Below are 23,307 nucleotides of genomic sequence, written 5' to 3'. Positions count from 1 at the left end.
TAAAAGATAAGAACTTACAATGAATACTACGATATTATTTCTCCAAGTATCGTTACACCGATGCTCTGATATTAATTACAAAATGATAATATTACACATATATTGAAATTACATTTCAATTTAAAGAATATAAAACATATTCTTTGCATGTTTTATTAGATACTGGAGCTACAACTAGTAAAAAATGTCATTCCTTTAGAAAAATGGGAACATATGAAACATCCAATAAAAGCCATAGGAATAGATGGTAATGAAGCCATAATCTAATATAAAGCTAGAAATGTACTAATTTACATAAATAATGTAAGATTTGTGATACCTAAAATATTATGCTTTCCTGCAATGCATGGAGATATATTATTAGGAAATAATTTTATATACCAACATTTACCATTTTCTATTGATAAAAAAATTTAATTATGTTATCTGTAGAAAAAAAACTTCTGTAGAAATACTATTAGTAGAAAATCATAAATTTATATATAATAAAAATTTTACCCTACCAAGGAAAAAACAAATTAAACAACTTGAAATAAGTCATTGGTTGTTTAAAATATTAGAAAATAATTTTAGTGAAGAACCATTAAAATTATGACAAAATAGCCCTAGATATTGTGAAATTAAATTGGAAAATCCTAATAAAATTATTAGAGTTAAACCAATGATCTATATTAAACAAGAATCCTAGCCTTTGACAGCTTTTAGTGCACCTAAAGGACATTATCAATGGAAAATAATACCATTTGGATTATGTAATGCACCACAAATCTTTCAAAAATGAATGGATTCTATATTTAATAAATATAAAAAAAAATTGTGTAGTCTATATAAATTATATTTTAATATTTTTAGATACATTAGAAAAATATAGAAAACATTTAAATATCATCCCTCAAGAATTCATAAAACTTGGAATCATACTAAGTCCTAAGAAAATAGAACTAGAAAAAACAGAAATAGAACTCTTAGGATTAAAATTATCTGCAGATAGTCTCAAACTACAAGATCATATTATAATAAAAATAAAAGAATTTCCTGAAAACATTGAAGATAAAAAGTAGCTTCAACAATTTTTGGGAATTATTAATTATGGAAGAAATTTCTTTACTAACTTATCTGAAAAAATAGGTAAGTTATATGAAAAACTAAAAAAGGATAAACCCTTTATCTGGTCCAAAACAGACTTAAAAATCATAAAAAATTTAAAATCTGAAATAAATCATAATCCAAAAGTTTATTTACCTAAACAAGGTGATAAATTAATTTTAGAAACAAATGCCTCACAAAATTATTGGGGTTGTATTTTAAAAGCTAAATCAATAAAAAATGAAGAATTAATATGTGGATATAGTTCGGGAAAATTTAAACCAAATGAAATTAATTATGTTATATATGAAAAAGAATTATTAGCAATAAAGAAAGGAATAAAAAACTTTCTCATGTATTTAACACTTGAAAAATTTATTATAAAAACTGATAATCTGACAATTAAATATTTCCTTACTAATAAACGTTTGGAAATGGTATCTAGAAGAATTAGGTGGTTACATGAATTATGTACTTTTAATTTTAAAGTCTTATATGTAAAAGGAACTAACAATATTATTGTTGATTATCTTTGCAGGCCATATGGATAGAGGTAAAAAAAACCTCTAGAAAAAGTCGGTGAATGGACTATTGTTCATAAAAGACCCAACAAAGAGAAAATAACAAATCTTAATCAAGGATTTGTGACAATACCTGCACAAGCATCCTTTTATCCTAATCAAGGATATTATATTTCATATCCAATGGTAAGACAACCAGTTGAAACTCATTTATCTTTTACACCAAAAACGGTAAGTCAATTCCCTTAGTCCCAAGATCCAAACTCAGTATATCAAGCCAGTTATGCTGAAATAATAAAATGAGCAGGGAAGATTTATTCATCAGAAAATTTGTTGGAACAACAACAAATTCAAGAAATAAAATATTTTTATAATTCAGGTTTACCACTAGAATTATATAATTTTATTAATGAAATATGGAAAATTCATATTTCTAAGCAAAGAGCTAATTTCAGAAGAGCTCTTACTAAGCTTTCACAATTTTTAGTTGAAAAAACAACTAAAGAAAATGAAGCTCATGATTTGTTACTAAAATCTATTTTATATAGAGATTGGGAAGAATTAGAAATCAGTTATTTAGATATTAAGGAGATAAATAATCTTCTTAATATATTTCAGTATTTTATTAATAAAGGAACAAATAGCCCTATTATAAATAAAATGTTTAGGGTATGGTTATATAAGAAGGCTAGAAATATTTTACCTGTTGAAATATTTACAAAAATAAATGGAGTTATATGCAAACAACAAGCTCAATTTCAAAATACTTTTTCAGAATATTTTTTTACAAGCCTATGTTTTTACAAATGATTTAAATGAAAAATTCCCTACTATAAAATTTAGACTTGATCATGAACCATTTGATATAAGCAGTATTGAATGGGGTTTTGTTAAAGAAATAACATTTCAAAATTTCTCTTTTCATTTATAAAAAGATTTTTATGCATTTATCAAAACTATATTATTACGTATAGTATATGAAGATGATTTTTATTATTATTTTCATCTTGACATTAGTAGTCTTATTGGTATAGCCGAAAAAGAAAAATTCTATCAGCCATATCAAATTTGGATTCTTCAAAAAATGATTGAAGGACCCAAACTTTCTGTAGCTAGAGAAGAAAAAAGACACTTGACAAAAAACATTGACAAGTGTTATAATAATCCTAATTATTATCAAAACCAAACAGGAATAGATTTAATGACCAAAGCCCAATATTTACTTTAACAAAAAACTTATAATCTCTGGACTAATAGAAGAAGAATATTGGCATACGATACTGGAAACACCCAGGAAGATAGAGACAAAGAATCTATGCAACTATTAAAAATGATAGCTGACATGGAGATTGATGATTTTTCATCACATATAATAGAAGAAATCAAGAACATGTAGGAGAATTGGAACTCCCTAAGACTGTCAATAGATTCATTACATCTAGACGAAATAGAAGAAATGAATCTAGATAATATTCAAGAAGGATAAAATTAAAAAAGGAAGCCACGTGAGAAAATAACATCCAAGAAAGCAAATTGAGAAAACAAACATTCAAGTGTGGATAAAAAAGGAGGCAACTTAAAGAAAACGGCATCCAGATGCAAACAAAAAAAGATTGCAACGTGAAAGCAACCATGTCAATGACGAGATATTATCCTTATCAGAAAAACTATGCGGGGTTCAAAGAAAAAGAAAGGAAGCCTAAAGGGAACATCGAAAAAAAGTTTAGAAAATCTTTCTTGATCCACTTCTTACTTACCATCCCATTTGTCTTCATAAAAACCTTTCATTTACTTCTACTTTTATAATAACATTATCTACCGTCTTCCGCATCTATTATCATTTTGTATATTATTACTAATACATTAAAAGTTGATTGAATTTAGGCAGTTTATTTCAGCATAGTAACCTGTTAAGTGGCATTAAACAGTGAAAGCTTCTGCACTATTTAATTTAATAATTCACAAAAACCACTTTATATTTCTAATTGCCAATTCCATAATTTTCTCAAGAACATTCTTGATTTAATAATAAGTTGTCCCGGTTTAAGTAAATTCGACCTTAAGAATCGAATTTTTCGACAATAAGAAAATCGGGTCATTACAATAATGCTATGTCAGCTCATCATTTCCACGTAATATTGAAAAAATACATTCTTTTGATTAATGGATTAGTGGTTATCATTTGACTTAGAATTAAAATTTCAAAATTTACAAAGTATAAGACTAAAAATTATTAGATTGAAGAATATGCATCAAACCAACAACTTATACATGGGACAGAACTAATAGCAAAATTTAACATAATCAATTTAGGTGTTATCATTTGAAAGTATATTAGAATACAAAAAATTAAATATAACCTTTCTTTCGTCTCAAAGGAAATTTCTCAAAATTTACAGCTAAGGAACCGTACAATTCTTATTTAGATAAATTTATTTTTATCTTTGGAAAAGTGAAATTAAGTTTGAATCTTTGGTAAAACCTGACTTCTAAATTCTAAATTGAATTTGTGCGCCATACCAAATGAGACAAAAAAAAAAACCCCCTCAAATACTAAATTGAAACAAAAATAAAAATCAAGCCTTAAATGGTATATTAACCCATATATAAAAATATTCTTCTACTCATTCTTATTTCTAACACTTGGAAAGAAAAAGAGGGAAAAAAACGATTTAATCCACTTAACCGATGGAATAAACAGATATTAAGTTGATTCAGTTTGAAAAAAAAATCAACTTCAAAATTTGTCAATAACACAGTGAAGGCAAAACAAGCACAACTTATTGATCACGAACAAAGCTAAATTGGTGAAAGGGTCTCAAATACAGATCATAGGCTGCTCTGATATGCCATCGGTACTCCAACAGCCCCAGGCAGACTTCAATAATCTTTGTTTCCGAAGTTCTTGCACCAAAGCTGTGAAGGAATCGGACGGACAGGCTGATGAGGTCGTTGCTGCAACAAAAAGGTATCAACGGTAATATACAGTAGCCGATAAAAGATGGTTTATAAGTTTTGAATCAATATCATCTGAAAATTAGTAGATTTTAGTCACCAAAGTTCTCAAATTAAAAGTTGAGCAATTTGTGTCTGGCATTAGCAGTTTGATCTGCTGAGACCCAGAACCACTTAAGGAGATAAAGACGTACATAAAGCAATACAAATACAGACATTTACTTCGATAATTTGATGAAGACACAGTATGACGATCTATGAGTGACAAATTGAGCTTGGAAGGCACATAGACGATTGACATGCTAACATACAAGTATAAAGAGTAAAAATGCCATTGAGGAAGCTAAATGTCAGTTACCAGATGAGAAAATGAGAAGCTGGAATTTACATTAGTGATTGGGCTTGGAAACCATCAATAAGATAGACTTTATGCATGATGAGGGTGACTTTTCTAACTTACCTTCTTCACATATTAATTTCATTAAGGAAAGTGGGAAGTGTTAGATCTATCAGTGTTCAATTAGGAATATATGCTGATCAAGCAACTACAAGAAAAACTGGACTTTTCTGCACTATTTAGATGTTGAAATGAAACTGAGAGCAAGTTTAATGAACACTAGAACTATGTTTGATTAATAAAATTTAAACAAAAACAGTCAACTAAATGTTTGAATGATCAAGCAGATAGCTGGTAGCCTATTCGAAAGGGATTTTCATAATTGACCTTTGTATCCACTTCTATCTTTGTTTATATCTAAACTTTCAGGCTTCAGGCAACATTTCTACTAGCCTATGTTACTCAGATTTGAGAACGCGCATTGGATATGGGTATGTAGCCTGTTACACCTCATCACCAAACACCTTGTGGAAACCTCACCTAAACCCCTATCATTAGAACTCCTTAGTGGCCTCGCAGGGTAAACCCTTTGACCGGCAAGCAAACACCTCACCCAACATATCCCTGCAATCTGTCCACATCAAGCAAGCCCCACTCACTTTTCATCCTACCTAGACCACTTGTCTGCCAATGCCTCAACGAGAGAATGAGATGTGGCACCGCGGGACAAGGGAAGACTTGCATATATAAACAGGGACCTCAACGATAGAGCCTAAGTACCCATAAAACACCTGAATTTCCCACCTAACTGGACCTCCACCATTGAATTTCCCACCTAACTGGACCTCCACCATTCTTCTAGCTCCTTCTACCTATCTCCGGTCACCATACGGCTCCCCACCAAGCAGGGTGAACCGTTCTGAGCCACCATTAGCTCTTCAGTGTATAACATATCCTATGCTGAATTTTTTTTCTATGTTTCTCTATACAGGAAAGTCATATCCCACCATACCCATGCCCAGAAATGTATCCAAATTTCAACAAAAATGAGGAGCGCAGGCAAAATAGCTACATGATTTGACCAAATCCATAACCAACATCTTAGCATGAATACTTTATAAAGAATGAATCCTTTCAATTTTCAAAATGGTAAAAACCCTAGAGTCAACAATTCAATTAGTTAGGGCTAATATAGGTTCTATTTCTAAACAGCAACCAGAAACGGTAATAAAAAAAAAAGAGAGGGAAAAGAGGGGGATTTATGAACCTCGAGCTCGGTTGATTTCATGGCAATGGGGATGCAAATGAGGAAAACGCCGAACATGGCAATGGCAGTGTTGCGGCGCCAGTGCTTGGGCCGGCAGTACGGACCCCCCGACATGCTCCACACCTTCTCCCTGAAATCTTGAACTCCATGCCCATGCCCATGCCCATGCTCTCCCCCTCCCATTTTTTCCCCCTAATTTGATCGACGGATTGAATCACTAAGAAATCTGTACACAATAGATAAAAAAATGCATCAAAATGAAAGAAGAAGAAGAAGAAGAAACAACAGAGCTTTATGAAATAACCTGTTTGGAGGATTAAGGGAGGAAAAAGAGAAGGATTATTTGGTGATTGGATTACCTTTGAGTAATGGCAGGTCAAGAACAAGGATCAGTGAGGGAATGGACAGTGAGGGAATGGATTTAAAGCATTTTTGGTGGCTTATGAAGGAATTTATCGTCTTGTTATTATCATACGAGCCCATTGAAGCCCATTGCTTGAAGATTTACAGACCTATTTAAAGTGGTTCTGGTTTTAGTGGGCTGTTCTTAGTAGGGCTAATGTCACGGTTGCCCCTCAAATTTCATTCAATGTGCCTGTACAAAAAATAAAATGTTGACTTGGGCATTTATACTATTTGTGCTATGTCTTAATGTACCACAAACTTTTAATATTGCTTGATTTACACGTTAACTTAAGCTACAACCAATCAATATATTGATTTGAGATTTTAAATATGATTTTTACAAGTTTATTTGATATTTTTCTTTTCTTTTTATTTTTAAGCAATAAATAAAATTTAAACAATAAAATTAAACTTAGCCATAGAAAAAAAAACTTTTTTTTAGTGAAAAGAAAAATGAATTACATCAAATGCATAAAAAAACCATTGACTTTTTCTTTTTGTAAAACTTCTAAGATTTCCTTAGGTGACTCATCAAAGACCTGTAAGGCTGATTTCCAATTCAAACTAAGTTTAACAAGTCGATCTGCCTCCAAGTTTTGCTCTATCGATATGTGATTGATCCTTCATTGTCCTTTAGCTCTCATGATACGTTGAGTCCTTCTAAGCACAATAATCCCTAAATCTTCTAATCCCATATCGGTCAAAGCTTGGACAACTTCAAGATTATCAGTCTGAATTATGGCCCTTCTGTATCCTTTATTAAGTAAAATAAGGATCCCATCTAGGATACCCCAAACTTAGGCCTTAAACGGTAAGCAAACACCTAAATATCGACTGAATCCCATGATCCAATTTCCATCTCTATCTCGTACTGCACCTCCTGTTGCAGCATAGCCAATTTCTCTTACCACAGCACTATTAGTGGATAAAAGCACCCAAATATTGTCAGAAATATTAATAGGGTTCAAGTTGGGAATATTGTTTTTGTATACACTAAAGTAATATTCAAATTGATGAGCCCAACTAATAGAGACTTCCACCACTTCAGTTGCCGGCCAAAAAATATTCTGAAAGATAAAGAGATTCCTATTCTTCCAAATACGCCAAACGATTAGTCCAAAGAGGTATGACCAAGTGAGTCCACTATCCTGCAATCTCATATGACAACAAAGGTTAGATGAAAGCCAAACCTGGAATGAGTTAGAAAAGAACCTTTGCTTTAGTTGATTTGGAAGCACATGCATCCATACATCTTTTGCTGCAGGAAAATTGCAAAGAACATTGATCATATCCTCAAACTCATGTCCACACACACTGCAAGAGTTGCTTTGACCGATCCCCCTTCTTGTACGTTCCCAATTAGTAAGAAGTCTCTACTTGAAAGCGAGCCAAAGAAAAAATCTCACTCTTTGTGGACCCTGATATTTCCAAATAATTTTCCAATTATCTTCTCGAATATTCTAAGTGTCTTCTTTTAAAGTCCAGAAAGTGCTACAAACTGAAAAGGCTCCTATCGTCGATCGAGCCCATATCACCTTGTCCGATCCTGAATCTAGATTAGGGGGAGCGATACTAATAATTCTATGAATCACATCTTCAGGCAGCCAGACATGAAACAAATCCAAGTTCCATCTTCCATCAGAACTGACCAAATCCCTAACAAGACAATCCAAATCCAAGTTAGTAGAAGATGGAATTTTTGAGAGTAAAGAACCCATACATGGGATCCAAAAATCTTTCCAACAACGGATACTTGTTCCATATCCAATAGCCCAGGCTAAATTTTCACGGAATAACGACTATATCTTAGAAAGAAATTGCCATAAATGTGAGCACTGACTCCTATTAATAGTCTCTGGGATATGTTCTTTCCAGCCATACTTAGACCGAATGACGCGAACCCATAAGGCATTACTCTTAGAGGCTAAATTGAATCCAATCTTCATGAGAAAAGGCATGTCTTGATCACTCAAGTGCCGAAACTCAAGCCCACCTCAAGACCGTGGCTAACATATAGAGTCACATCCCACTAACGACATTTTTGGGTAACCATCAGCACAACCCCAAATAAACTGTCTGACCAATATTTCAATTTCTGTACAGACTCATTTCGGTATCAACATCTACTAGATAAAATAAGTAAGAATGGAAAGAAGTACTTATTGGGCCAAGATGATTCTTCCCGCTATGGACATCTTCCTTGCATCCTAATTATGTAGCTTACGCCTTACCTTATCAACCACAAAACTCAAGGTACTTTTAGTTACCCTATTATGAAAAATAAGGATATCTAAATAAGTACAAAGATTCTGAACCTCTTGGAAGCCAAACATTTGAACAATCTAGTCGCGAACATCATTATTAATACCTTTAGAAAAATAAATATTACTTTTCCTAGTACTAATTCTGTGACCTGAAATCTCGCAAAACTGATTTAGAATGTTCTTCAATAAACGTGCTTAATCAAATTGAGCTTTGCAAAAGATTACCAAGTCATCAGCAAAGAATAGATGAGAGATTGCTGAACCTGCTCTTAAAAGCTGAATAGGTTCCCACTTACCTATATCAATTTTCAACCGAATAATATGCCCTAACCAATCCATGTAAAGCACAAAGAGATAAGGCGATAAAGAACACCCTTGGCGGATTCCTCTAGCTGGCTTAAACTTCTAGGTAGGCACGCCATTCCAAAGTATTTGCATAGAAGAGGAAGATATGGCCGACATTATCACTTTCCGCAGAAACTCAAGTATTTCAACAGCTGTCAAAGAAGCACGTATAAAGTCTCAACTAACTTTGTTATACGCTTTCTCCAAATCCAACTTAATTGCCATCCAGTTTTTCCCATTACTATTGTAGCACATAGAATGTATGACTTATTGCGCTAAAATGATATTATCAGATATGTTCCGACCAGTTATGAATCCAGCTTGTTCCTGGGAAATAATGTTGGGAAAAACCAACTTAAATCGATTAGCAATCACTTTCATCACTAATTTATATAAAACAAAACACAAACTGATAGGATGAAATTGACTGAAATCATCGGGACAATCTTTTTTGGGGATTAGAACAATCAGCGTATTATTCAAATCCTGCTCAATCGGTTGCCCAACAAAGACTCCCTTAACTCATTTACAAATATCATTATCAAGAATATCCCACTGGCTTTGAAAGAAATAAGCATGATAACCATCACTTCCAGAAGCTTTTAATGGCGCTATATCAAATAAAGCCCTTTTGATTTCTTTATTCGTGATTAACTCCTCCAATAAAGTAATCTCTGAGGGATTCAAACAAGGAAATCTAATATTGAAAAGGTCTCCCAAGGCCTGTGGCGCTTCACCATAAAGTCTTTCAAAGAAGCCCACAGCTTCTGTTTGCAAAATTTTCTGATTAGAGCACTATTCCTTATTGCCGATACGTAAAGCTGTAATATGGTTAAAATTCCTTCTCTTAATCGTGCAACTATGAAAAAATTTAGTGTTTCGATCCCCCAATTGAAGTCAGTCACACTGAGCCTTTTGTCTCCAAAACAGATCTTCATGATTAAACACGTTTTCCAACTCATCACAAATTTTGATATATTGCTTAGCTAAATGACTTGAGTCGGATTGATCTAGAGCTTTTTGAATGTTGTTGAGCGATCTCATGAGATGTCGCTTATGGGAGCCCAAAAAACCATAGACACTCTTATTCCAGTCTTTGATGTAAAAGGTAAAATTATTTAAAGAAACTACCGTATTACCTGCATATTTCCACTTTTCTTTGACAAAGGTAGGAAAATTATTATGCTTAGCCCATTTTGATAGAAATCTGAAAGGTCTTCCTTTAGCCAAGTTCAAATCTGGTCTCGTAGATAGAAGAAGAGGTCGATGATCAGATTTAATGCGTGGAGATGTGAGACTAAACACTGCAGAAAAACTAAAATCCAAGCATCATTAGCTCAAGCTCGATCTAACCTAACAAAAGTTCCACCTTTCTACCAAGTGAATGAAGGACCACAATATCCCAAATCCTACAATTCACATGAATCAACAAAATTACCAAAAAAATCACATCTCTTACCTACGGTAAAAGGGCTTCGCTTATCATCGGGTGATAAAATGGCATTAAAATCTCCCATTAATAACCACGTAATAGATTGAAGAGGTAACGCAGATTTTAATCTATCCCAAAGGAGCTTTGTTTTTGACCTGCCTGGATTGCCATATACAAAGGAAATAAGAAAAGAGTTATTGGAAACATGGTCATTAACACGAAGAAGAATAAATTAAGAGTGATTTTGGAGGATTTGAATCCGCATAGAATCTTTCTAACCCACTCAGATACCACCTGAAAATCTAATAGCCTCAACCCGATGAGAAAAATTAAAACCCAATTGATCAATAATATACTTTTCTTTTTTACCACTCACTCTCGGTTCTAGTAAGCAAACGATGTCAGGATGGTGTTCCATGTTGTATTCACAAAATACCCAGATAAAATTCCTGCTAGCACACCCTTGACAATTCCAAGTAAAGATTTTAAAATTTGAATCCATAACAATTATAAAATAATAAAAATTAAAACACTTAAAAAATAAATAAATAAAAAAACCAATCCTTACTGTCTAGGGAGTTCACCTTCCTTCTGCTGCGCTTCAGCATTTGAGGGTCATTCTAAACCAGGTTTTTCGTTGGTTAAGGTCGAAATACTTTCGGCCAATTGAAACATAAAGTCTTTTAGCAACACACGTTGGCTACCATTGATTTTGAAATGGCTACTACTACCAGAATGCACTTTATTTAATTTTTTTATGATAACTCTACCTTTAGATTTAATGCCTTTTCCCTGACTAGAAAACATCACCTGATTCAAGACCAGGCTGGTCTTTAAAGAATGAGAGTTGTTAAGTTTTTTATTTTCAGGAAAGACTACCATCGAATGCTTATCAGAGTCGAGATTTCTAACGTCTACCACCACTTCGTCAGTCGAACGTCCTTCCATAGATGAATTTGGTGTTGAAAGGTTCACCGAAGGTCTATCATTATGAATAAGAGGAACCCCAATTAAGTGGCCACACGAATATCCTTTCGCCGTTAGGTTTCCAATGCTGTTGTTTCCACCAACAAGAAGCTTCTGGGCTGTCGCTTGTTGCCCTAATTGGTCCAACAAAGATCGAGCCTATGTAGATGAAGATCTACCAAGGCCCAATCTGTGAGGTATTCCTTTAGATGTAATAAGACTCCCTGCCCAACTTTTATTAACCAAGCTAGACCCCACACCTGGCCCAACGTTATCAAGTCCTCTAATAGCCAAACTTGGCCCAATTTAGGACCCAACTCCTTAGATTTTCCTTTGTTCTTCGAGTCTATTTCCAGTCGACCATTATAGCGATAGGAACTTTCCTTACTTTGTTTATTTACAATGAGAATTTCTTTCCCTTTGTTGCGTCTAAGATCTGCCATGTCTCGTTCAGGTAATTCTTGATTCAAATTCCTATTATTCAGAGCCCTAAAATGAGAACCTTTCGTCTCTTTCTCCTGATACCCATAAGAATGCTGCACATTATCCCTAAAATTTTTCTTTAATCTCCTTTCTACTATCATCTACGGCCCGTAATTTTCGTCTTTCTCCACCTTTTCGTCCTCGACCATGTTGTGATTTTTTGGTAGCATTTTAAACGGAGCTGTTTTCTTCTCCATAGTGATTCCATGACTCCTAAAGGAGCAATTATCTTTCACATGGCCATACCTCCCACAGTGAAAGCATATTGTCGGTAGAGATTCTTATTCCACTCTTTGTGAATGACCATTGATTAAAATTTTAGAAACCAAAGGCTTCTCCAAATTAACATAAACCGCCATCCAAGCAAAACGGCCTCTCATCCTATTGTTTGTGTTCATATCTAACTTGATAACCTTTCCAACCATTTCTCCGATCTCAGCCAAAATTTTATGTTTATACAGATATCCAAGTAGACCAAGGAATTTGATCCACGCAATAACCACATTTGGATAAGCCTGGAAAGGGTTAAAAGCCATCGTCTAAGGTTGGATAGTCAAGTATTGACCAAATATGGTCCAATGACCTTAGAGAGAGCCTTCTCACAGTCTAACTTGTTTTGAAATTTGATAAGGAAATACCCATTTTCAATATCCATCATGTGCAACGGCGCCGTGGGCTTCCACAAACTATAAATTTTATTCTGCAAAACTGAAAAACCAATGTTACGACCCAGAAGTATTAATACTACTGTATTATCCATACCCTGTATGAGGATTTGATGAATCCTTCCCGAGAAAGTGATATAAAGAACTCTGTTCACAAAGGATTTCTGAATATCCCCTTCCAAAATATCAAAATGTTCTTTTTCGTCCAATCTTTTTTTGACAGATATGGAAGAATGGCCAACTAGCTTATCCTTCCAAGAGGTTGGTTGATCAGAAGACAGATCGATCAACATATCACTACTTGTATTATCATTTTTATCTCTGAATCAAACCTTTTTTAATATCAATTCTCCAACTAGATTGGTTTCAGAACTAGAGTTTTCACAGAGAGAATACATTTTTTATTACCTTAAATATAATTATTATACACAAAAAATAACACGATTGTTCATAGAAAAAAAACTTTAAACGATAAAGCTAAGCCATTCACAAAAATATATATTCAAAATCTAAAATTAGTTATACGATAATACATGTCATTTATTTATTTTATATTATTAAGTTAACGTGTAAATTAAATCCAACATATGATAAATGATTATTTAATTCCTATCCAATGTGGTTTTTTTTAATAATTAATTTTCTAGATCACATGCATTGCATATGAATATCCATGTTTATATTTTTTATTACCGCAATGCTTATTATGAATTTGAATAAAAGTAAAAACATATCTTTATCTTGAAATTTAATGTAAATCTATATCTTAAATATTAAATTTCAAAAATTGTGGAGTATGCCTCGCTTTTCGATCAAAATAAGACATAAATAGAGAGCAATGTCACGACAAGGAGCCATGTAACATCACGACAACGCGATGATGAAACAGGGTAGAAGCAGAAACGACGTCGCGACGACACAATGGAGGACATGGCAACGTGTTATGTAATTTTCTTAGTTTTCTTTTTCCAGTCAAATAATGATTATTTGTCCCAGTCGAACTCTGATTAGTGTAGGTTATTTTAATATTATTTTACCTACGAATTTAGCCTATAAATAGGCCATTTTCTACCCTAGAAAGATTAACCTATAACACATTTGAGTATTAGCTTCTACAAGCTTTCAGAAAATTTTGTGTTTTATTTTTTAGGGTTCTTATTATCGGGTTTTAGGGCTTAGTTTTTATCTCCATCTTTGTACTATTCGTTTTTTCCGATTTAGTGAAATTATCTTTACCTGTGGTTTTTTATTCTTTTCAGATGGGTTTTTCCATGTAAAATTTGAGTGTTTGATCTTTTCAATTTCTTCATTATTTTTCTTGTTCGTTGCTTACATAAGTTTATCTCCAACAAACTGGTATCAGAGATTGATTCATTTTTCGCATTCAACCTGTTCATAGATGGTAGCAACAAGGTTCAACATTTAGATGTTTGATGTCATTGATTTGCCATAATTTGATATGAAAAATTAGGCTTTCTCGATATACTTAGTTAGCTTATTCTCAAGTAAATTAGCACTTAAGCTCACATGGGGAGCTTCGTTGATACACAAATTCATTACTTAAGCTCACGTGGGGAGCTTCGCTGATACACAACTTATCCTTAGCTAATAGGGGAGCTTTGCTGATACACAGCTTGAAAAACCTTTATTAAAACATTCTTTGAAAACCTTAGCTCACATAGGAGCTCGCACAAACTGTGCTAAAATCATATTTTCAATTCGTAATTGAAGAAAAAGTGTCGTAGTTTAAAATAGAGCCTTTTAGTGAGCTCGCAATTATTTTTGAAGCTAAATGTTCCTATGAATGAAGTGCTAGCTGCTTATAAAAAGTAATTCGAATTCAAGCAGGGGGTTCAAAGACTTTAGGGCAGACTGGGGAGAGATTCAAGAGAATACTACGGAAATTAATCGAAAACGGGGTTGAGAGTGCGATACAACTTCAATATTTCTATATAGGTCTAGACAAAGATTGTCAGGTACAGTTTGATGTCATATATGGGGGAAGCATTTGGACCAAAACGACGTGGGAAATCATTGTGGCACTTAAGAACGTCAATAGTAATGACTCTACGTGGAGGTACGAGTGTACCCCTAATTTTGAGAACCCTAATAGTAGGGGAGAAGACACAGGAATTGAGAAGGGATCTTTTGTAGCTGCATTAATGACCACCTCCGGACGTACTAATGTTCAGAGTGTGAATACTGCAATAAAATATATATTAATGAGGCGATATCCGAAAGTATACGGGTTCAGTTGTAATATAGTTACAACGGAGTAGGTGAGTACTTCAAGAATCGTACCCAAGGGAGGCGAGTGCTAGATCAATTTTAACCTAAACACTTAAATATCTAATTAGTACTTTAGTTTAGTTATAGTACGATGGTAAAATAAAAATAGTTTATAGGGTTTTTATAATAAAAAATAAAATGATGAACTAAAAATTCGAGAGATTGAAGAATACAAATATAATGTGAATTTTTTATATTAGATGATGAAAGAAGAAAGTGAATAAGGGTGACTCTAAAATAGATTTAGTATAATATACATAATAAACTAAATCAATATGTGATGATGATGAATGAATATTATATTTTTACCTTACCATTGATTAAAATATTCTTTCATCTCTTTTCAGTGCCATTGTCATTTGACTATAACTTGAAATTTTATATTTTAAAAACCATTACTATAACAGCCTGATTTCAGTAGTGTCAGAAATTGTGGTTTTGAGACCATAATTCTGACAAGGGAGTAAATATTTTCATATTTATTTAATGTCTATAAGGTTACATTAGGGTCGTGATAAATTTTTGTTAAAAAAATTTAATTTTAGCTAGTTAATTATATGATAAGGATTAAGTTGCAAAAAGATACAGATGTGGAATTTTATTTGTTAAATGATTAAATAGCATTGGAAATATATGGTAGTGGACTTACGTAGTAATTATACCACATGAATTTATGGTGGACAAAGATGGACATGATTTAGTTGTTATGTAAGATATAACTTAAGGGCAATATGGTAATTAATGACTAAATTAATAGAAAAAAATTTGTTGGTGGCCATCTTCTTCCTTCTTTGTTTCACCACTGAATTTGTGAAGGAAAGCATCATTTTTTAACCTGAAGGTTTGGCTAGTGCAATAATCTTGCATGTAAGTGGTTTTTCTATTATTTTTCAATGATTGTTACATTTTTTAGCTCGTTTTAACTTAAATTATGTTGCCCAGGGTTAATTTGAAAAATTAATAAAGGTTGAGGGACTTGCTATGGTTGAGTTTGAATATGTTTTGATGTTAGTTGATAGATTATTAATTTTGATTGTTAAATGAACATGTTCTGTTAGGTGATTTTTAGAGAATTTAAAGTTTAGGGGTTAATTTGTTTAAATGGTAAAATTTATGTATATTTTGTAAAATGAGGAAAAATATGGATTGATATGAGTATAGGGGAAAAATGGGCTAGCATATTTTTAGTAGAAAATGGTAAATTTTCAAGCTATAGGCTTAAGGACTAAATTGTGAAAAAGTTAAAATAGTAGGGGTAATTTTATAATTTTCTGTTAATATGGATTACATTCTTGAATTGAATAACTGAAGTTATTGAAATATTTAATTGAATGAAATTATTTATTTAGATCAAGATACACAATAACCGGACTTAAACCGAGGAAAAACAAAAGCTTTGGATTAGTTTTCAACTTTACTTTTGCGACCTTTGTTATCGAGGTAAGTTTGTATGAATTATAATCTTATTAATTATAGTTTGATTTGATTATCTGTTAAGTATCACGATGTTTTGAATAATTGACGGTTAAATAATCCTGTTTGAACCTTAAGAATTCTTAAGATACAATTAACATGTCATTAGGGTTATACGATTTTAGGTGCTGATCTTGAATGTCCTACCGATGGCTGAGGTCTTGCATTTGTTGCGGATTCTTCACAGCTCGTGTGAGCAGCATCGTGTAGCTAACATTCTGACCCGCAGCTCGTGTGAGCAAACCCATTTCACAACTCGTGTGAGCATTATTGAAAAGGAAATGTTACAATTACATGAAAAAGGCACACTATGTGTGAGCATTCTTAAGTATCCGATGAAAATCTAGATGGTTCAACAGGTAAGTAAAGGATGAAGGAAAGGCATGTATAAAAACCTATTATTGCTAATGTTCAATTGAAAAGGTAAGATGTATATGAACTTATGAATGTGATGAATGTAAAGTTATTATGTGATGAAAAAGAAAGGTATGGAATTTATGTCCTAGTATATGAGATGATGCACATATGTTATGTTTTCATGATATTTACTAACCATGTGAATTATGGTGCTTAGGAAAGTTTAATGTAAAATGATGCAATGAGCATAGTTGTGTGGATTGTTAATTGATGTTCGGTAAGTTGAAGTTTACCTTTTACAAACTTACTAAACATTAAATTCTTATGAAGATGTTTTCCTTTATTTTGTAGATCGTCGGAAGCTCGATCGATTGAAACTTTGTCGGATATCTATCACACTATCGAGCAAACATTTTGGTAGATTTTGAGTTGTTTTGGGTATGGTTATAAATGACATGTATATGGTTTAATGTCATTTATACTTTTGTTGTGTTTTGATTACTTTTGTAAATAGTTATATGTATATATGGTATAGTTGGCTTGTATATGTTAAATGCTATATGAAAATGGTCTTTTAGGTATGCTTGTTTCGAATGGTGAAATGGGTTGATAATTGTTGACATTAGGTAACTATTTTGCTTATGTTTTATGATTGAGATGTGACATTATAGATTTGTTCTTAATTGATTTTGTTTTGGTATGAAATGAGGTACCTTTGGATGGCATATTGGTTAAAGTATTTAGGTTGATTGAATTTGTATGTTTATGAATGTTTAATGTGCATTTAGGTCCATTGAATGTATGTGCAAATAGAGTAGCTTGTTGGGCAAGGTAATTTGGCTTTGAGATGACTTGTTTTAGAGGCTAATTATGGAGCACACGGCCTAGGGCACGGGCTGTCACATTGCCATGTGCCACATACGGCCAACCTACACGATCGTGTGTCTTAAAGATTATAGGTGTAGGTTACACACGGTCTGAAACATAGTCTACCACACGACCATGTCTCCTAAAATAGTTTCGAGCACAGCTTGCGACACGACCGTGTGACCCTATTTTCGAATATACACACAGGCTAGGACACGGCCGTGTGTCCTTACTTCGAATACTTACAAGGCTATGTGACCCCTGTTTCACAAAATTTTCATGTTTTTCCTAAATTCTTTCTTTTGTTTCAAATCAATCCATGTTTGTTTCTAAATTAATTTTAGGGCCCCGAAGGCTCAGTTTAAGGCCTAAAATGTAATTTTTGCCATAGTTAAATTATGTTATCAAATGTTGAGATATAAATTGCATGTTGTTCACTGTATTTGATGCTAAAGGTTCTATGTCGTATAGTAATGCTCCATAACCCTAATCCGGCGATGGAGACAGGTTAGTGGTGTTACAATTACTTTAATATTCTATTATTTTTGAGTCATTTCGAACTTATCAATGCTAAAAATTTCCATTTGTTGAATGTTACTTATAATAATAAATCTTACATATAATTAGGATATAACTATAACACTAATTAAATGACAATTGATTTAAAATAATCTATATTGTTATAATTAATATACTCAACTTGTTCAAAAAAAAAAACTCTATTATACAAAAAAATTATGATATGATTTTATATTTTAATTATATGATATTTTATCTATTATTCTTAATGAAATAGTTCAAATGAATAAAAACTCCATTATTTATAGAAAAATTATTTATTTAATATCAATTTAGTAATTAAATGATCATTAAAAATATTATTGCCAATTAAATTTTTTTTCCCAAACTTGTGCTTATGTATATATAAAGATTATTAAAAAAATTTATTTATTTTTTAGGATTATTTATTTTTAAATATTTGATAATGTGATAAAATATCACATTAGTATAATGTGCATGTGACACATTAAGTGTTGTTGTATACTTACTCTGTCAATCATGTCATCGCTTAATTATAAAAATAGATGAAACTTTAACAAAATAGTAAATTATCTATTTGATCTAATGTAAATGAATTAATTGATCTATTTTAAGTAAATAAAATAAAATTGCAGATATATTTCTAATAAATAGCCACCACGATACTTTTACCGACATATTTCATAAAAGAATTTAGAGTAAAGAATTAGATTTCAGTTGGCAAAAGTGGAAGCCTTGGATCTTGAGTATCCAAGTTTGAGACCTATCATAGTAATTATATAGGTAGGCCTCCAAGTCCAATCATGTGCGGTTGTCATAAGCGAGTTTTAATTCAGTCAATTTATTGGCTTCAGTTTAGATTGTATCAATTCTTAGTCTGCTTCTGATGTAATAATTTGATTTTGCATTGTAATTACTCAAATAGTCCGTTTATAATAATTTAATACTTTTGATTACTTGTACCTATATTTATATTTTAATTGTATTCTACTTGCCCTTAAACAAAAGGTTTAAGGGTGTAAAAAAGCCCTTAAACTTTTTCAAGAAAACCAATTAAGCCCCCTATTTTTTTTACACTCAATTAGGTAATTGAATTGTCAAATTGCATCAAAAAAGCCCTTTGACCATTAAAATTAATGGCCCCCAAATTTTTTTCCGGTTAAAGTTATCATGTGTTGCAACACGGCATGACATGTGGCGTAAAATGATAAAAAATAAAAATCAATAAAATTTATAGAAAAATATTAAAATTTTATAAAAAAATTTATGGAAAAATATTAAAAATTTATTAAAAATAGAAAAAAATTATAAAAATATAAAAAAAATATAAAATATTGTAAAGAATTTATAAAGAACTTGTAATTTTTTATAAAAATAGTAAAAAATTTTATAAAACATATAGTAATATAGAAAAAAAATATATTTTTTATAAAATTGTAAAAAATATTATAAAAAGATTATAAAATCAAGTAGAGGAAAGAACTATATCAGTGAATGACTTGATAAAAGTTGATGAAATTTTTTACACCGAAATTGTTGTGAGAGTTGCTTCTAAGGGGAGTGTTACATACATACATACACACACTAAAGATCATTACAAACATATGAAATCAGATAATTTTTGGATACACACGTACACTACATATCATTACAAATATTGACAAGGAAGCAGCACAAGGAATCAATGATGCATGCTATAGCATGACAAAATGCAACAATAGCTACAAGGACGTTCACTTTTTCTAATATTTCTAAAGTTTGGGTTGAAATTGGTTTGATAATCAAAGCCAACAAGAAAAGATTGAATGTAAGTAGAGGAGAAAGGTAAGCACAACTAAGGAAACATTGGATCGATTATGATCGACTTGGTTGTATTGGAGAGACACGATAATGGGACACAATAATTTTTATAATTTTTATGAATTTTAGATTTCTTTACATTTTTTATAATTTTCTTACGACTTTATAAAATTTTATAATTTCTTTTCATATTTCTTAATTTTTTATGATTTTTATAAAAATTTTCAATTTTTATGATTTTTAATAACTTTTAAATACTACTTATTAAAATTTAATAATTTTTATCAAATTTTATTTTTAATCGTTTTTTTTAACATGTCATGCAGTGATACACAATGACTTTAACTGAAAAAATTGAGGATAGAAACTCTTAGACCATGTATTACACCCCTAATCTGTGGCCCCACTGATTACCTTGTTTGGTTGGCTGTATTGTCCTAATACGGGCCTATTACACTGCGGACGGATTCCCCATTTTTCCTTATGCAGCGCCGATTTGCAAATCCCTTCCAAAAGAAAGGATTACCTAATCGGTACTCTTTTACCCTCCCAAGCCTCTCCCAAGCAGTCATCACTGAAATCCATCTCCACCCACCCTCTCCCTCACAGCATCGACAGAAGCGGCAAGTTCTTCTTTTCTTTAAATTTTTGGCGAGAAAAGAAGAAAAGAAAAAGATGAGGCCGATTTTGATGAAAGGTCATGAAAGGCCATTGACTTTTCTCAAGTACAACAGAGATGGAGATCTTTTGTTTTCATGAGCTAAAGACCATACCCCTACCGTTTGGTTCGCCGACAATGGTGAGCGTCTCGGCACTTATCGTGGCCATAATGGCGCTGTTTGGTCTTGCGACGTCTCAAGTAAGTTCTTTTTGTTCTTTATTTATTTTATTTTTTAGTTTTTAAACTTGAAGTTCCAATTTTTAGTCCCCTCCCTCAAAACTTGTAGGGGATTCGATGAGGCTTATTACGGGAAGTGCCGATCAAACTGTGAAGCTGTGGAATGTTCAAACGGGAGCTCAATTATATACTTTCAATTTCGGTTCTCCTGCGAGGTCGGTGGATTTCTCTGTAGGGGATAAACTAGCTGTAATAGTCAGATATGGATTTATTCTCTGTAAGGTAGAATAAACAGAGCTGTTTGGGGACCCCTCAATAGGACTATCGTTAGTGTTGGAGAAGATGCCGTAATTCGTATATGGGATTCTGAGGTAAATTGCTGTCAGATATGAATAGTTCTTTTTGTGAACACGGAAGCTATTTTTGTTCTATAATGTTGCACAATTGATCGGTTTGTCTTCAACATTGAAAATATTCTGATGTAATAATTTGTTTTCACTTCTTGATATTCTTCAAACTAGATCTTTTCTTATTTTTTAATTATCTTTCTTCAATATCCTCTGTCATGTTCCTTTATTAATCTATACATTGGAAATGATCTTATCTTTCGGGTTGGATTTGTCGATGTTGTCTTCTAGACTGGAAAACTACTTAGGGAGGCTGACAAGGAATCGGGTCACAAAAAGACAATAACATCACTTACAAAATCTGCAGACGGTTCACACTTCCTTACTGGTTCCTTAGATAAATCTGCCAAGGTGATGCATCTTATTAACCTCACAAGTTTTTTGAGCATTTGTGGCTATTTTCTGAAATAACCCCAGATTCTTTATTCTTTGGCTAAAATTTCCTCTGCCTGATTCTTCTTACATTTTTCTGTAAATGTTTAGCTATGGGACACAAGAACGTTGAATCTTATCAAGACCTATGTTACTGAACGTCCAGTCAATGCTGTTGCTATGTCTCCACTTCTCGACCATGTAAGTAAGAACAAATATGAGCAGCATAACTTGTATGCAATTCCCTTTGCCCCTAACTGCATCTTTCTTTAGTTGGCTGCATTAAAAATCTGACATAGCCTTTTTCTAGTTCTTGAAGTTAGTATCTCGTTTCTTAGTATTGTAATAACTTCTGGACTTGAAACATTTAAACTTCTAGCACTAAGGCTTAAAGGTGTCTAATATTGTAATGCCTAGTAAATTTACACCTAGAAAATTTGAAGCCTTATATTACTGTTATTCGTTGTCTGCAATATATTTCCACGGTGACCTAAAAAAAAAGTGCAATATTCAAAGTGCAATTGTCTTTCTCATTTTAAATTCAAATATAATAGCCATACCATTTTATCACTTTAAACCCTATCCTTTTAGCTTTTCCGCTGCAACATGATCAGTGAAATTCTTGATTAATTTGTATGATACTATCTGAAATTGATTGATTATCTTGCTAGATGTAGAGGGTCAGCCCGAGAGCATTGTGCAAGATATTGAGAACATGGTTCGCTCTTACATTGAGAAGGTAAAATGCATTTGATCTTTATTGTGTGCTCCTTCTAGTAAAATTTACTTAAATAAGATTTACAACGATGTTACTGCCAACAATATTTTAGGATAACGCGTATTTTATATGTGACTTTCTTCGAAAATCCTAGGAAAAGTGTATTGTAGATTGTTGCTGCAAATTGCCACTTCCTCTGTTTCCAATAACTTTGCAGTGTACATTTTTTATGGTTTGTGCAAGAATGACAGCTGAACATTGTTGCTGCAAATCCTAACAATGTATGAGCAGGAAGTACAGTTTTGTCTTACGTATATATGGTCTGCGCTACTTTGAGCCACTCGATTCCAAAGTCCATTGTTTATTGTCAAGTCCGTGAAGCTAAAAGAAGCCTGTTTGACTTTTTCTACACGGAATTGGGTAAACTGGAGGTGAGAAATGTCCTCTCTTAACCAACTTACCGTCTATTACTTATTTTGGTGAAACAGATGATCAGTGAATGATTTCTGGGAAATTTCTTTTGTAGCAAAAATGATTATCGGCATTATTGAATGAGGATCCAGCAATCATGGAATGCCGATCCGCTCTTGCGAAGAGACTGGAATTATATAGGAGTGCACAAGCTGAAATCGATACGGTCGCTTGGTCGAAGTAAGAGTGGGTAAATTTAGATCCATGGGGCATGGTATTGGGATCTGTTTTGTTGTATTTTCGTTAAAGCAATATATTTTTTACCATATTTTAAAATGCAAACATCATTTGTTATGTATTCTGAGTTTCTTTAAAGCTGTATAATATGCAAATGTTTTGCCACTTTATCGCTTATGTGATTTTTCATTCATTAATTTAAGCATCCGAACACATTTTGGAAATAACTTGAGTCTGACCCAAATACCTCTCGATTTTTTCTTTTTTCAATT

General features: G+C 32.5%; 1 protein-coding gene and 1 pseudogene across 2 annotated transcripts; one reads left to right on the top strand and one right to left on the bottom strand.

The window, feature by feature from the left end:
• Nucleotides 1–4,267: 4,267 nt before the first annotated feature.
• On the bottom strand, nucleotides 4,268–6,673 carry LOC107900903 (uncharacterized). Of its 2 annotated transcripts, none has more exons than XM_016826680.2 (3): nucleotides 6,526–6,673; nucleotides 6,167–6,392; nucleotides 4,268–4,562 (listed from the first exon to the last, which is right to left on the bottom strand). In XM_016826680.2, exons 2-3 carry the CDS (start codon nucleotides 6,347–6,349, stop codon nucleotides 4,488–4,490), a joined length of 258 nt encoding a protein of 85 aa, XP_016682169.1. In that variant the 5' UTR covers nucleotides 6,350–6,392; nucleotides 6,526–6,673; the 3' UTR covers nucleotides 4,268–4,487. The 2 variants fall into 2 exon arrangements, with proteins under 2 accessions (XP_016682169.1, XP_016682168.1); XM_016826679.2 differs by having other exon boundaries at nucleotides 6,471–6,613.
• Nucleotides 6,674–20,498: 13,825 nt separating this feature from the next.
• LOC107944914 (eukaryotic translation initiation factor 3 subunit I-like) lies at nucleotides 20,499–23,262 on the top strand (annotated as a pseudogene).
• Nucleotides 23,263–23,307: the final 45 nt, after the last annotated feature.

The sequence above is a fragment of the Gossypium hirsutum genome, chromosome D08 (assembly GCF_007990345.1).
Source record: "Gossypium hirsutum isolate 1008001.06 chromosome D08, Gossypium_hirsutum_v2.1, whole genome shotgun sequence".
In the NCBI taxonomy this organism is placed as follows: Eukaryota; Viridiplantae; Streptophyta; class Magnoliopsida; order Malvales; family Malvaceae; genus Gossypium; species Gossypium hirsutum.
This window is presented reverse-complemented; position numbering and strand designations above follow the sequence as displayed.

What these genes read in the sequence shown, in the direction of transcription:
- LOC107900903 (XM_016826680.2), bottom strand. Translation starts at nt 6,349, where the DNA reads ATGGGAGGGGGAGAGCATGGGCATGGGCATGGGCATGGAGTTCAAGAT. An exon ending in TGAAATCAACCGAGCTCGAG is followed by an intron (nt 4,563 to 6,166) that starts GTTCATAAATCC and finishes TTTTTGTTGCAG; the next exon opens with CAACGACCTCATCAGCCTGT.